At 53.7% G+C, this 12533-nt stretch overlaps 1 protein-coding gene across 2 annotated transcripts; it reads right to left on the minus strand.

Annotated features, from left to right (window-relative positions):
• Positions 1 to 421: 421 nt before the first annotated feature.
• PHETA1 (PH domain containing endocytic trafficking adaptor 1) lies at positions 422 to 7931 on the minus strand. Of its 2 annotated transcripts, none has more exons than XM_045887662.2 (4): positions 7724 to 7931; positions 6157 to 6239; positions 5229 to 5372; positions 422 to 3374 (listed from the first exon to the last, which is right to left on the minus strand). In XM_045887662.2, exon 4 carries the CDS (start codon positions 3355 to 3357, stop codon positions 2638 to 2640), a length of 720 nt encoding a protein of 239 aa, XP_045743618.1. In that variant the 5' UTR covers positions 3358 to 3374; positions 5229 to 5372; positions 6157 to 6239; positions 7724 to 7931; the 3' UTR covers positions 422 to 2637. The 2 variants fall into 2 exon arrangements, with proteins under 2 accessions (XP_045743618.1, XP_064434440.1); XM_064578370.1 differs by lacking the exon at positions 7724 to 7931 and adding an exon at positions 7575 to 7717.
• Between the last annotated feature and the right edge of the window lie 4602 nt (positions 7932 to 12533).

Below are 12533 nucleotides of genomic sequence, written 5' to 3' on the forward strand. Positions count from 1 at the left end.
CCCGGCTGGCTAGGGAGACATGTGACTCAAGTTCTGAATCCACGTTAGGAAGACCTAGGGCCTGGTCCGTCATGTTGGGTGACCTTGGGCCAGCCCCTCCCCATCTGTGAATCCCCCATTAGCCCAGCAAACAAGCTCTGATGAGTCTAAGATACACAGCATGAGCACCACCACCATCCACCCTGTGCTCATAGCAGACATCACTAATCAATCACAGGCTCTTTCTCTCTGAACCAGCACTGATGCCAGAATTCTCCTCACTCCAGGCCCCCAGGCAACCACCATGAACTGATCTGTGAGAATAGGCAGGTTTTGGGGCAGAGCCTTCCATCTGCCATCCCTGACATCCCTGCCAACTGTCAGGCCCTCAGCCCATAGTTACCTTTTAAAGCTTCACCTTTCCCCCTGCCTCCTCTCCCCTCTGAAAAGGAACTTGGCAACTCCATCCCCCCTGGTATTCCTCTGGAAGGCTCTGCCCTTCTTCCGTAAGATTCTAGGTGTTTACGTCCCTGCTCTGACATTTTTCAGCTCTGAGAACTTAGCAGCTTTCTTAACCTGAGTCTCAGTTCCCTCGTCTATAAAATGGAGCTGTTATCTGCCATAAGAGGTTGAGAATGTGCCTGGCAGAGCATCAGCCATGGGCACTCAGCATACACTAGTCACTTCTCCTGTAGGGTCTGCTCTGCAATGAAGGATTCTGATGGGGAAAAATGACACAATCAGCCATCACTTGACAAATTTTTTTATTTTAGCCTTTGCCTCCCCCTCCCAGGCTGCCTGATATCTCTGTCCCCACCCAACTCCGGAGGCAGCCTGACCCCATCTTGTGCTTTTTTGGGGGGTGGGGCCTTAAGGGGGGCAGTGGTAGGCACTGTACCTTTATAGAGCTTGTAAACCTGCACCAGGATGGGGGCCGACACCTCACCCCACCAGCTGGGTGTGGCCAGGACATGGGCTCTGGGCAGATCCTAACATCCCTGGAGACCCAGAGCCTATGGACGAGAGCAGCCATCCCCACCCCTTCCATTCAGGACTTGGAAAGGAGGGGGGTGGGAAGCGTACAAAGACCCCAGAGGCATCTGTCAGGAGAACAGGACTTGCTGGGAAGAAGGTAGAGAACCAGGTGAGATTCTTGAGGTGCCTTTGTCTTCAGCCAAGGCTCCTGACCCTCTCCCTGGGGGCAGTGCCAACCCTCAGCCAAGCCCAGAGCTGGGGCACCTCATCCCCTCCCACCAGCTAACAAGAAACAAAAGCAGTGAAAACACCCTAAGTATTAAAAATTAAATTAAAACTGTAGCCCCAGTCAACTGAGCCAGCAGTGAGCTGGTGATTGTAGACACACACAGACACCCCTCATTCTTCCCCAAGCCCCAGGGTCTCCAAAGACAGCAGGAAAGGGCCTCAGGACCAAGTCCCACTGTCACCAAGGGGAACCCTCTGGGGAAATACAGGTTAGGGCATATGTGTCCTCAGTGGTCCCCAGTGTGGGGCACTGAGAACTGTAAACATAACCCAGCTTGAGGGCCAGGGGTGTCCCAGCCCCCGAAGATTCTCCCTGGACGAAGAATGGCCACTGTGGTGAGTGAGTACAGTAAAACAGTCGGTCTTGAAGCAAAGCAAGACCTGGTCTCCCCATCAGAATACTGGGGGTGAAGGTGGGCTGGGACTGTGGCGGAGGGAGGGGGTTCCAGAAGCCAAACACAGCTTGGCAGCTGTTCCTCTGCAGTACCAGATCAGCACCCAGGCCCTCTCTGGGAGGTGAGTCCGCTCCCGGCCACCCATCCCTGGGGAACCCGGCTAGAAAGTCAGCTCAGGCCACAGCTGCCCAGCTCAGGACTAGACAAGGTCAGGCGAGCTCCTGAGAGGCCCCAGCCCAGGCTGGGGCAGAAGACCCGCTCCAGAAGGAGACTGAAGGAAGTGGTTAAGGACTATTGGGAGGGCGTGTGAGAACCACCACCGAGACACAGACATGGCCCAAACCAGAGGGCACTACTGTGCCTGCAGTACCTTCTCAAGGCCTGGCTGAGGCCCAGGGCAAAGTCCTGCCTCCAACCCCACTCCAAGCCAAGAGCCCTTGGGACCAGGCAATCTCACCATACCGGTCAGGCAGTAAAACCTGCGCCTGCGCCGCCTTCTGCACCTGCTTCTGGAGCCAGGCAGGCGGCCTGGAGCCAGGCCCCGGAGCAAAAGGAGGTCAAGCCCAGGTGTGGTGCCCCACGGCCAAGGCTTCTGTCTGTCCAAGTTCAGGTCCAGTCCGAGCGGCCAGGACCAGGGCTGACCCGGCATTTTCAGGCCCCAGATCCTCCCGTGGTCGCAGTCACCCCAGCGGGGCGCCTGTTACCAGCAACAGGCCTTTGCTGGGTGACTCTGGCGGGGCGTGCGGCCCGAGTTCTCTGGATACGAGGCCCTGGATGCTCCGCAGAAGCGGCACGTGGCCCCCTCTGAGTCCCACAAGTCCTAACGCACCCCTCGGAACCCAGCATCTTCTCAGAGCCGGGGCCCGGAAACCAGGCCCCCGCACCCCACCCCTCCGATCTCCCAGGGCAGGGGCTGTCAGGGCGAGGCCTGGGGCTGCGCTCCCTCCAGAACCAGCGCCCCCCGGGGCGAGCGCAGGGCTGGCCCGCCCCGCTCAGCTCTTCAGGGCTGGGCCCGGCCCCCGAGCCACTGGCTCCTCAGCGCCCTCACCTCCTGCCCGTACCACTCGTGCAGCCGGGCAAAGGAGCCGGCGTGCGGAGGCCCATTGGGGGTCCAGGCCCGCCGCCGGGGAGGCAGGGGCGGCAGGGGCGGCGGCGCGGGGCCGGGCCGCGAGCCGGCGGCGCCCGCGGGCCCGAGGGCGGGGGCGGGGGCGGCGGCGGCGGCGGGGGCGGGGGCGGGGGGCGGCGGCTCGGCGCTCCACACGGCGCAGCCGTTCTCCTTGGGCGGGAGCGCGCGGGGCCGGCGCGGCGGCGGCGGGCAGTCCCCGGCCCGCATGGCGGCCAGCTGCTGCTCCAGCTCGCGCACCACGAGCCGCAGGTAGTCGAAGCTGGCCCGCGACAGCGCCTTCACCCAGCCCTCCATGGCGGCCTGGCTCTCGGCGGCCAGCACGTAGGTGCGCGCCCGGGCGCCCGCGAAGCGCACGGCGAAGGCGAACTCCTCGGCGGCCTCCACCAGCTCCACGGTGCAGCCCTCCAGGATGATGACGCCCACGGGCTCGCGGCTGGCCGGCTCCTCGAAGTAGAAGAGCATGTTGCCGCGCAGCACGAACCAGCGGCGGTGGTAGGCCGCGTGCCGGCCGCCCTTCTTGTACAGGAAGCCCGCGTTGTCCACCGGGGCATCGCACGTGGCGTAGAAGGCCAGGCTGCGCTCGTTCAGCTTCATGGCGGCCGCGCCGGGGCCTGTCCCCCCCCCCAGGACAGCGAGCCGTGACTCCCATGGCCACCGCCACCGGGTTCCACCCCCCCCCCCACCACCACCCTCACCGCCGCGCCTCGCCGTGACCTCGCGACCACCCTCGGCCACCGGCGGCCCTCAACGCCCCTCGCACAGGTGAGGAAACTGAGGCTCCTGGAGCAGAAGCGGCCTGGCCACGCTCACGCAGCTCCTCAGCAGAGCCGAGGCCCAAACTCGGGGCTCACCGGCCCCAGAAGCCTCCGCAAGGTAAGGTGGAGGATGACTTCTGCAGGCCAAGCATTTTACACGTACTAACTCATTTCATCTCGCAGCAAACCCCGGTGGGCAGGGCCTCGCACCACCCCTATTTGACAGGTGGGGTAACAAGGGACAGAAAGGCTGGTCACTCTCAGGCAGTCACAAAGCAAGATGGGCAGAACTGAAATTCAAACCCAGGCCGCATTTCAGGGGTGGATGTTTTCATCATCCCCAGAAACCAGACCGGCTGTCGCTTTGTGGTCCCTTCCAGGTCCCAGCTCTGCTTTTATAACTCGGCTTTGATTTGCCCATCATGAAACGGGGACATGAACAGAACTTATCTGCAGGGCCTTCATTCATCAAACATTTGTTAAACACCCACATGTGCTGTTCCAGGCACTGGGAGTACAACCATAAACAAGACAGAGAGGGTCTCTGCCCTCAGGGTACTGCTATGCTAGTGGCAGGGGAAAGGGGCAGACAATTAACAAACAGGTAAAGTACATCTCCCAGGTGGTCTTCAGTGCTTTAGAAAATATAATACAGGGAAGGGGCCGGGGTGTTAGGGACAAAAGGAATGTTTGACTTTAATGGGAGTCAGGAAAGGCTGTACTGAGAAGGTAACATCTGAGCAGAGACCTGAAGGAGGTGAGGGAGGGAGTCCCAGGGACATACCAAGCAGAGGGAAGAGCAAGTGCAAAGGCCCTGAGGTAGGAACCCACTGCTGCGCTTGAGGAACAGCCAGGAGGCTGGTGAGGCCAGAGCAGAGGGGCAAGGGGAGAGGCAGAAAAGACTATTATGAAGTGACCCAGATTAAAGGCCCAGGGCTTTTTTATAGAAAGGGAATGGGGAGAGCACCAGGTACCCACTTAAAGCGGAAGACTCTAACTCTATACACTTGGCCCAGTGATATTTATCCACCTTCCCCCAAGGAGTACATGATGGGGGCAACACTGGCCAGATGGGACTAATTGGGAGGTGGAACCTGGACCCCCAACATAGCTGTACCCTCCCTTGGGAGTTTTTCATGGCCACTTTGTTTGGGCTTCACAGCACCACTCTGCATAGGATAGTAGCTGTATTTTTCAAGAGGCAAAGCATGTAAAGTCCCTGGATTGCAGAAGGTACTCAATTAATGTTCATTCCCCAGCCTGGGTGCTGCCTTACTCAAGGCCTGGAGGAATGAGGTATGGCTGGTGACTCTCCTGGGAGCATCTGCCAAGCCAGGCAACCTGACCCAGAGCAGAGAGGAACGATTGCTCCCAACTGAATCCACCTCATCTAGCTTGCCTGAGCAGTCAAGGCAGGCTTCCTGGAAGAGGCAACACGAGCTATGATTTAGTAGCTGAGATCAGCCTGTCTTGACCTAGCAGTGGCGCAGAGAGGTCAGAGAGAGGCCCTGAGGGCTTAGGGTGTTTAATCCCTGCTCTGCCTACCTGAGCTGAGTGACTTCAGACACGTGGCCCTGCTCTGAGCCTCAGTTCCCCTCTCTGCAAAACAGGACTCATGCATTCTCCCTCACACCCCCAACAACTCCATGTGGACCCTGGCTCCATTTCTCACAGGAACCACCCACCCTACTTGCCCCATCACCCTCCTACCTTGCAGGCCACTGCTTGCCTCCCTGCCCTCTGCCCAGTCTGGTATCGGCTTGCTCTTCTCTGGGTTCAAACGTCAGCTCTGTAGTGTCCAGGCTGTGTGACCCTGGACAAGCTTTAAGCTTCTCTGGGCCTCTGTTTCCACATCTGTAAAACGGGATCATGACAGCACCTACGTCAGGGTGCTGTGATATGACACAGTGACTCTGTAGAAGGTGCTGAGCATGGTGCTGGACACACACTACACACGCAGCAGTGGCAATGTTGATATTCCTCTCAGCCTGGCCAAATGCTCCCCTCAGCACTCTCTGTCACAGCAAACGGCTTTGCCTTCTCCCCCTACCCCACTCTGCACTCATCAAGCCCAGTTGATCCCCCCACCCCATCCCAACCTCTTCCAAATCAGTGGCCTAATATCTCTGACCTCTACCACCTCCCCGTCCTTGGTCCGTATCGTCACTCGCCTCGACAGCTGCAGTAGCCTCCTCACTGTCTCCCTGCCTCCACTCTTGCCCCTTCCCTGCCCCTGTTCTTCAGGGTAAGAGCCAAACTCCCTCCTTGGCCCCTCCCCTGGCCCCGCTACAATCCATTCCCCACAGAGGGATCCTGTTAAGATAAGTCCAACCACACCCCTCCTCTACTCTAAACACTCCCATGACTCCCTACTTGTCCCAGTATTAAATTCAGTCCTCCCCATGGCTTCCAAGTGCCCTTCCCCAACCTCTTCCCCCTTGCTCATTAAGCTCCAGCCACCCTGGCCTCCTTGCTGTTCCTCAAACACACCAGCCTTTGCCCTGGCTGTTCCGTCTGCCTGGAATGCCCTTCTCCTATCTTCACATGGCTGACTTCTCATCCTTCAGTTTCAGCTTGACCTTCAGTATGCAAGGCCCTCCCCCCGCAGTCACTCTCCTACACCCCAACTTGAAATTACCTGGGTCATCTTTGCCTACTCTAGGAGGACAGGGGGTTTTTGCCTGAATTCCAGTGCCCGGCATGCAGTTGGTGCTCAAATACCTGTAGAATGAATCAGACAGTTATCTTCTGAAATCTCTCTACAGCCCCATAAGAAGGGATCTGTTCATCAACCCGCATTCATAGATGTGGAAAATGGAGACAGAGAGGTTAAGTAACTTGCCCAAAGGCACAATGCTGTGCCCAGAGTCACAGGCTCCAGGCAACCAGCACAAAGGGGCTGATCCTGGGATGTCCCCACCCCATTAAGGCCCAAGGAAGAGCAATTTCCCTCATGGCTCAGCAGCCATCCTCCCCTACTGCCCAGATGGGGCCAGCCTGGCCCAGGGTTACCGGCCAGCACAGAACCCCATTCTGCCCATCGCCCTTACCTCCTCCAGCCCAGCAAAAAAAAAAAGGGGGGGGGGAGAGGGAGGGCAGGAAGCAGCAGGGGTGCGGGCTCGTCTCTGGGAGGGCCTGGTCACCCACTTATCTCCTCACACTCATGCTGTTTTCTAAGAAGTTCAGAGTCCACTGTGGGTAGTGCTGTTGATTCAACAGTCTTTGGCCAGGCAGGAAGCAAGAGAGAGCCTGGCCTCTCTCTGGTCCCAGGGCCAAGTTCTCCCCTCCACCTAAAGAATATCACTTCACCTTCCCTAGCCTGTTTCCTCATCTGTCAAACAGGCCATGGAGTGGGTTCGATGGGCTAGAATGAGGAAAACCCACTGGCAAACTATGGGAAAGGCACCGAAAGCACTGCCACTGCGAGCTGGGGTGAGCCTCATCTATAAAATGAGCATATTAATATCCATCCCTCTGGGAAGGATTGAATAAATCCGGAGGAGCCATTCTGCAAAATGTTTACCAGGTAGGGAGCGCTCAGGAAAGATGCTGTCCAAAAGGCAAATAATTAGCTCAAGGTCTCCAAGGACACAGCTGGCCCAGAACCCAGGACTCTGGAGAAACTGAGGCATGGCATTTTGGCATTCAATTCAAGAAGCCAGACCACAGGTGCTGAGATTGAGTCCAGCTGCCACAAGTGTCCCCAACAGTGGGCATGGGGGAGAGGGTGTGGCAGGTACAGGCAGAAAAACGTGCTGAGAACCCCGAAGAAGAGCGCCTCTCCAGCGGGGGCCAACAGGGACGCCAGGACCCCCGCCCCAGGCTCGAGGCAGCCCTGCTGCCCATTGCAGAGGCTGGTTCTCCAGGTCTGGCACTGCTCCTGGCTGCCTTCGTCCCCTTTGTGTCTGGTGTGTTCCTTAAAGGACAGCCAGAGCCCCAGATGAGGTGGTTCCCCGCAGAACGTGGGAGCCAGAGTTCCACCACTGGCGGAGGTCCCTTATGGGGCGGGGATCGTCGGCCAAGCTCGGTCCCTGGGGTACCTAATGGGTAAATTACCAGTGGCGTGTTATCGCAGATGGGCAGCTCTCTCCAGCAGAGGTCTCCCCAGACAGCCGGGGACCCCGAGGCCCACGACGGCCCCGAGCCCGGTCTCGCGTCCCCTCGCAGGGCCACCCGCAGGTCCCCCCTCGCCAGGCCGGCCTTACCTCGCCGTGCAGCCTAGGGAGGCGGCGGCGGCGGCGGGACGGGAGGCGCGGGGCCGGGGGGCCGCCCGGCCATGGCCCGGGACCCGCTCGGTTGCGGCGGCAGCGGCAGCGCTTTGTCTCCGGGGCGGCCCGGCTGGCGCAGCCGCGGGAGAGCGCCACTCGGACGGAAGGAGGCGGGGGCAGCCGGACGGTGCACGACCCTCGGGCGCGCCCCTTTAACCCTTCCCAACCCGCCCGCGCCGGGGACGCCCCCGCCTTCGTCCCGCCCCCAGATTGGCCAGCGCCGACTCGACACGCCCCCTCGGTTCGACACGCCCCCGTTGGCCCGCCCTCCGAAACCACTCTTAAAGGGACCGCGCCTAACTCACCAATCCCCCGTGTCCTATCCCAGGAAAGAGGCCTAGGGCCCGGAGACCGAACGCGCTGCAAGGGGTAAGGACAGGCGGCGGATTTGCCTGGAAAAAGGATCTGGGGTCGTGGGCGGGACCAGTCGCTGCAGCCCTAGGCCTGAGTCGGAGCTCCTCCCTGGCTAGCGTTGCCAGATTTAGCAAATTTAGCTCCTAGCTAAATCTGAAAAACAACTCTGCTGAAAATTTGTAATTTATTGAAAAAAAAAAAACACTATACAGCACATTTAAGGCGTTTTGACAAAGTCAGTAGAGGAATGTATTATATGCACAGGATGCCTGGCAACCCTTCCCCTTGTCCCAGTGAAGAGGGAAAGTCCTGGATTGGGAAGGCGTGGGTTCAGGTCCCACTGAGCCATTTGATTGCTGTGGGCCTTTGAGAAGTCACTTCACTTCTCTAGGTCTCTGTGTCCTCACCTGTAAAATAAAGACGGTCATCGCATATGAAGTTCATGGCACACAGTAGGTGCTTTCAGCAAACAGGAACTGCAGTTCTTTTTATTCCACCCAAAAGAACACAGTTCTACCTCGTGGACCTTTGTTTTATTTCCTGCTTTTGCTGCCACCATCCAGGACTCAGTCTGAGGACAAGAGAGGAACAGGACAGACCACGATCATGTATTCATCCTACAGCCTCTTACTAAGCACCTACTGTGTGCCAGGCACTCTTCCTTAATCAGTCAACAACTGAGTTCTGGAAATGATTTGTGCTAGGAAGACAATCAGCCATGGCAGTGAAATAGAAAGAATGGGAGTGAGATTTTAGACAAGGTGGTCAGAGAAGGTCTCTCCGAGGAGCAGAGACCTGAATAAAGTGAGGGAGAGAGCCATGTAGATGTCCAGGAGATTGTCCCAGGCAGAGGAAACAGCATGTGCAAAGGCCCTGAGATGGGACCATCCCAAGCATGTTTGAAGAACAGGAAGCAGGTCCAATGGAGCTGCAGCCAAGCGGGCACGTGAAATAATAATAGGAAATGAGGTCAGAGAGTATTGGTAAAGCCAGGCTGCTTAGAGCCTAATGGATCATAAGAAAGATTTTACTTTTACTCTGAGAAGAATGGGGAGCCATGAGAGGGTTTTGAGAACAGGAGAGGAACATGGTCTATCTTAGGTTCAACATGGTCCCTAGCTGCCATGAGAAGGATGGACTATACAGAGAAGGGTAGTGTCGAGAGATGGAGGATGCTATTATAGTAGTCTGAGCAAGTGATGGTGGTCACTTAGAGCAAAGCAGAAGCACTGGGGGTGGAGAGGAGTGGTTAAATTCTAGAGCTTACCTGATAGGGAAGCCAGCACAGAGGAAAGTAGGACCAAGACCCACAGCATGGAGAGAGACAGGTACCTAAAGGTATCTGATAGTGGCTGAGCCCCTGAATCCACCTATACCTGATGCTGCTGTAATTCTTTAGCCAAGAAAGGCTAGCTGGCATTTCCGCAAATGTAGACACTCGCCAGATAAGGAAAATGCCAGGGACAAAGGCTTCTGGGTCTTGATGTGGGGCAATTCTCCCAGAAGTCTGTGAATCTGATTCTCAGAGCCCCTCATGCAGCAGTTGGGGTTTGGCATGGGTGAAAGAGACAGAAAGCAGAAAGCAACCACCTGGCATCCTTTTTTTAAAATTCCTTATTATTTATTTTAATTTTAATTGAGGTCAAATTCACGTAACAAAAAATTAATCATTTTATTTATATAAAAAAATGTTTATTTTTTGAGTAATCTCTACAGCCAACATAGGGCTTGAACTTACAACCTGGAGATCCAGAGTTGCATGCTCCACCAACTGAGCCAGCCAGCCAGGAGCCCCCCAAATTAACCATTTTAAAGTAAACATAATATGTAGCATGGTGAGGGATGCCTGGGTGGCTCAGTTGGTTAAAGCATCTGCCTTCGGCTCAGGTCATGATCCCATGGTCCTGGGATCGAGCCCCACATTGTGCTCCTTGCTCAGTGAGAGCCTGCTTCTCCCTCTGCCTGCCACTCTCCCTGCTTGTGCTCTTTCTCTCTCTCTCTCTGACAAGTAAATAAATAAAATCTTTAAGTATATATATATATAGAGAGAGAGAGAGAGCATGGTGACTAGTTGATAACAGTTTGTATAATTTAAATTTGCTAAGAGAGTAGAACTTAAATGTTCTCACCAAAAGAAAAAAAAAACAAAAAAGAAACACTAAAACACATTGATGAATGTGTTAACTAGGGGAGAGGAATCTTTTCACAATGTTTATATATATCAAATCATCATGATATATGCTTTAAATATCTTACATTTTATTTTGTCAATTATACCTCAATAAAGCTGAAAAGAAAGAAAGAAAAGAAAAAAGATACAGCTCCCAGCTTTAAAAAGTCACCAACACAGGGGCGCCTGGGTGGCTCAGTCAGTGAAGCATACTACTCTTAGTTTTGGCTCAGGTCATGATCTCAGGGTCATGAGATCAAGCCCCACATCAGGCTCCATGCTGAGTGCAGAGTCTGCTTCAGATTCTTTCTCCCTCTGCTTCTGATGTGCATGGTCTCAATCTCTCTCTCTCTCTAAAATAAATAAATAAATAAAATCTTAAAAAAAAAAGTCACCAGCACAAAATAAAAGAAACAATTCAGTGACATTTAGTACATTCATGATGTTTAATCACCAACACTATCTAGTTTCAGAACCTTCCTGTCACCCCAAAGTAAAACCCCACATCCATTAGCAGTCACTCCCCTTTCTCCCCTCCCCCCAGCCCCTGGCAACCACCATTCTACTTTCTGTCTTTTTTTTTTTCATGGAAGTATAGTTGACAGACAATGCTACATTAGCTTTAGGTGTACAACATAGTGATTCAACAACTCCATACTTATGCTCTGTTCACAAGTGTAGCCACCATCTGTCACCATGCAACATTATTACAATATTAGTGATTATACTCCCTGTGCTGTCCTTTTCATCCCTGTGCCTACTCTTCCATAACTAGAAGCCTGTGCCTTCCACTCCTCTTTACCCATTTCGCCCATCTCCAACCCCCCCTCCCCCACTAGCAGCTGTATTTAGGGATCTCTGTATTTAGGGATCTCTTTCTGGTTTTTGTTGTTGTTTATTTGTTTATTCATTTGTCTTGTTTTTTAGATTCCACATATAAGTAAAATTGTATAATACTCGTCTTTCTCTGTCTGACTTATTTCACTTAGCACTATACCCTCTAGGGTCCATCCATGTTGTTGCAAATGGTAAGATTTCAGTCTTTTTTATGGCCGAGTAATATTCCATTATGTATATACACCACATCTCTGGATGGACACTTGGGTTGCTTCCATATCTTGGCTATTATAAGTAATGCTGCAATAAATACAGGAATGCATATATCTTTTCAAATTAGTGTTTTTGTTTTCTTTGGGTAAATACTTAGTAGTGGGATTACTGGATCATACTGTATTTCTGTTTTTAATTTTTTGAGGCATCTCCACACTGTTTTCCACAGTGGTTGCACCAATTTACATTCCCACCATCAGGAGAGTCCCTTTTTCTCCATATCGTCACCAACACATGTTATTTCTTGTTGCTGCTGTTGTTGTTGTTGTCTATTCCAACGGGTGTAAGGTGATATCTCATTGTGGTTTTAATTTTCATTTCCCTGATGATGAGTGACATTGAGCATCTTCTCATGTGTCTATTGGCCATCTGTATGTCTTCTTTGGGAAAATGTCTATTTATGTCTTCTGCCTATTTTAATTGTATTATTTGGTTTTGGGGTGTTAGGTTGCGTGAGTTCTTTGTATATTTTGGATATTAACCCCTCATTGGATATATCATTTGGCAATATCTTCTCACATTCAGTATGTTGCTTCTACTTTCTGTTGCTATAGATTTATCTATTCTGGATATTTCATGTAAGTGGAATCACAATATGGGGCATTTTGTGCGTGGCTTCTTTCACTTAGCGTAGTGTTTTCAATGTCCGTCCACATCACAGCATTTATCAGTGCTTCCTTTCTTTATGGCTGACTCATATCTCACTGTACGGATACGCTACATTTTGTTTATCCTTTCATCCTTTGAGGGATATTCTGTCGTTCCCGCCTTTGGCCGCTGTGAATAGCTGAGCATCTTTGTGGCTGGGAACTGGGGAGGGCTGGAGAAGGGGCCATGATTTAGAAGGCCTGGAAAAGGGAATTTGAGAACCAGAACTGCGCTGTGGCTGCTGTTACCAGTCCTGGTGATCTTACCTCCAAACCATGTCTGAGTCTGTCACTTCTCCATCCTTGCCAGCACTTCCTCATCCCAGGCCACCATCAGCTCTCAGCTCTCACCAGACAGCTGCAGTGGCCTTCTCTCTGGTCTCCCGTCTGCCCCTGCAACCCCTGCACCCAGTGAATCCATCTTCCACTGAGGGAATCCTAGTGAAACTTAAGGCAAACCAAGTCA

Source organism: Mirounga angustirostris, unplaced genomic scaffold (genome assembly GCF_029215605.1).
Source record: "Mirounga angustirostris isolate CCGP_5_RB_7025 unplaced genomic scaffold, mMirAng1.0.hap1 SCAF_14, whole genome shotgun sequence".
Lineage (NCBI taxonomy): Eukaryota > Metazoa > Chordata > Mammalia > Carnivora > Phocidae > Mirounga > Mirounga angustirostris.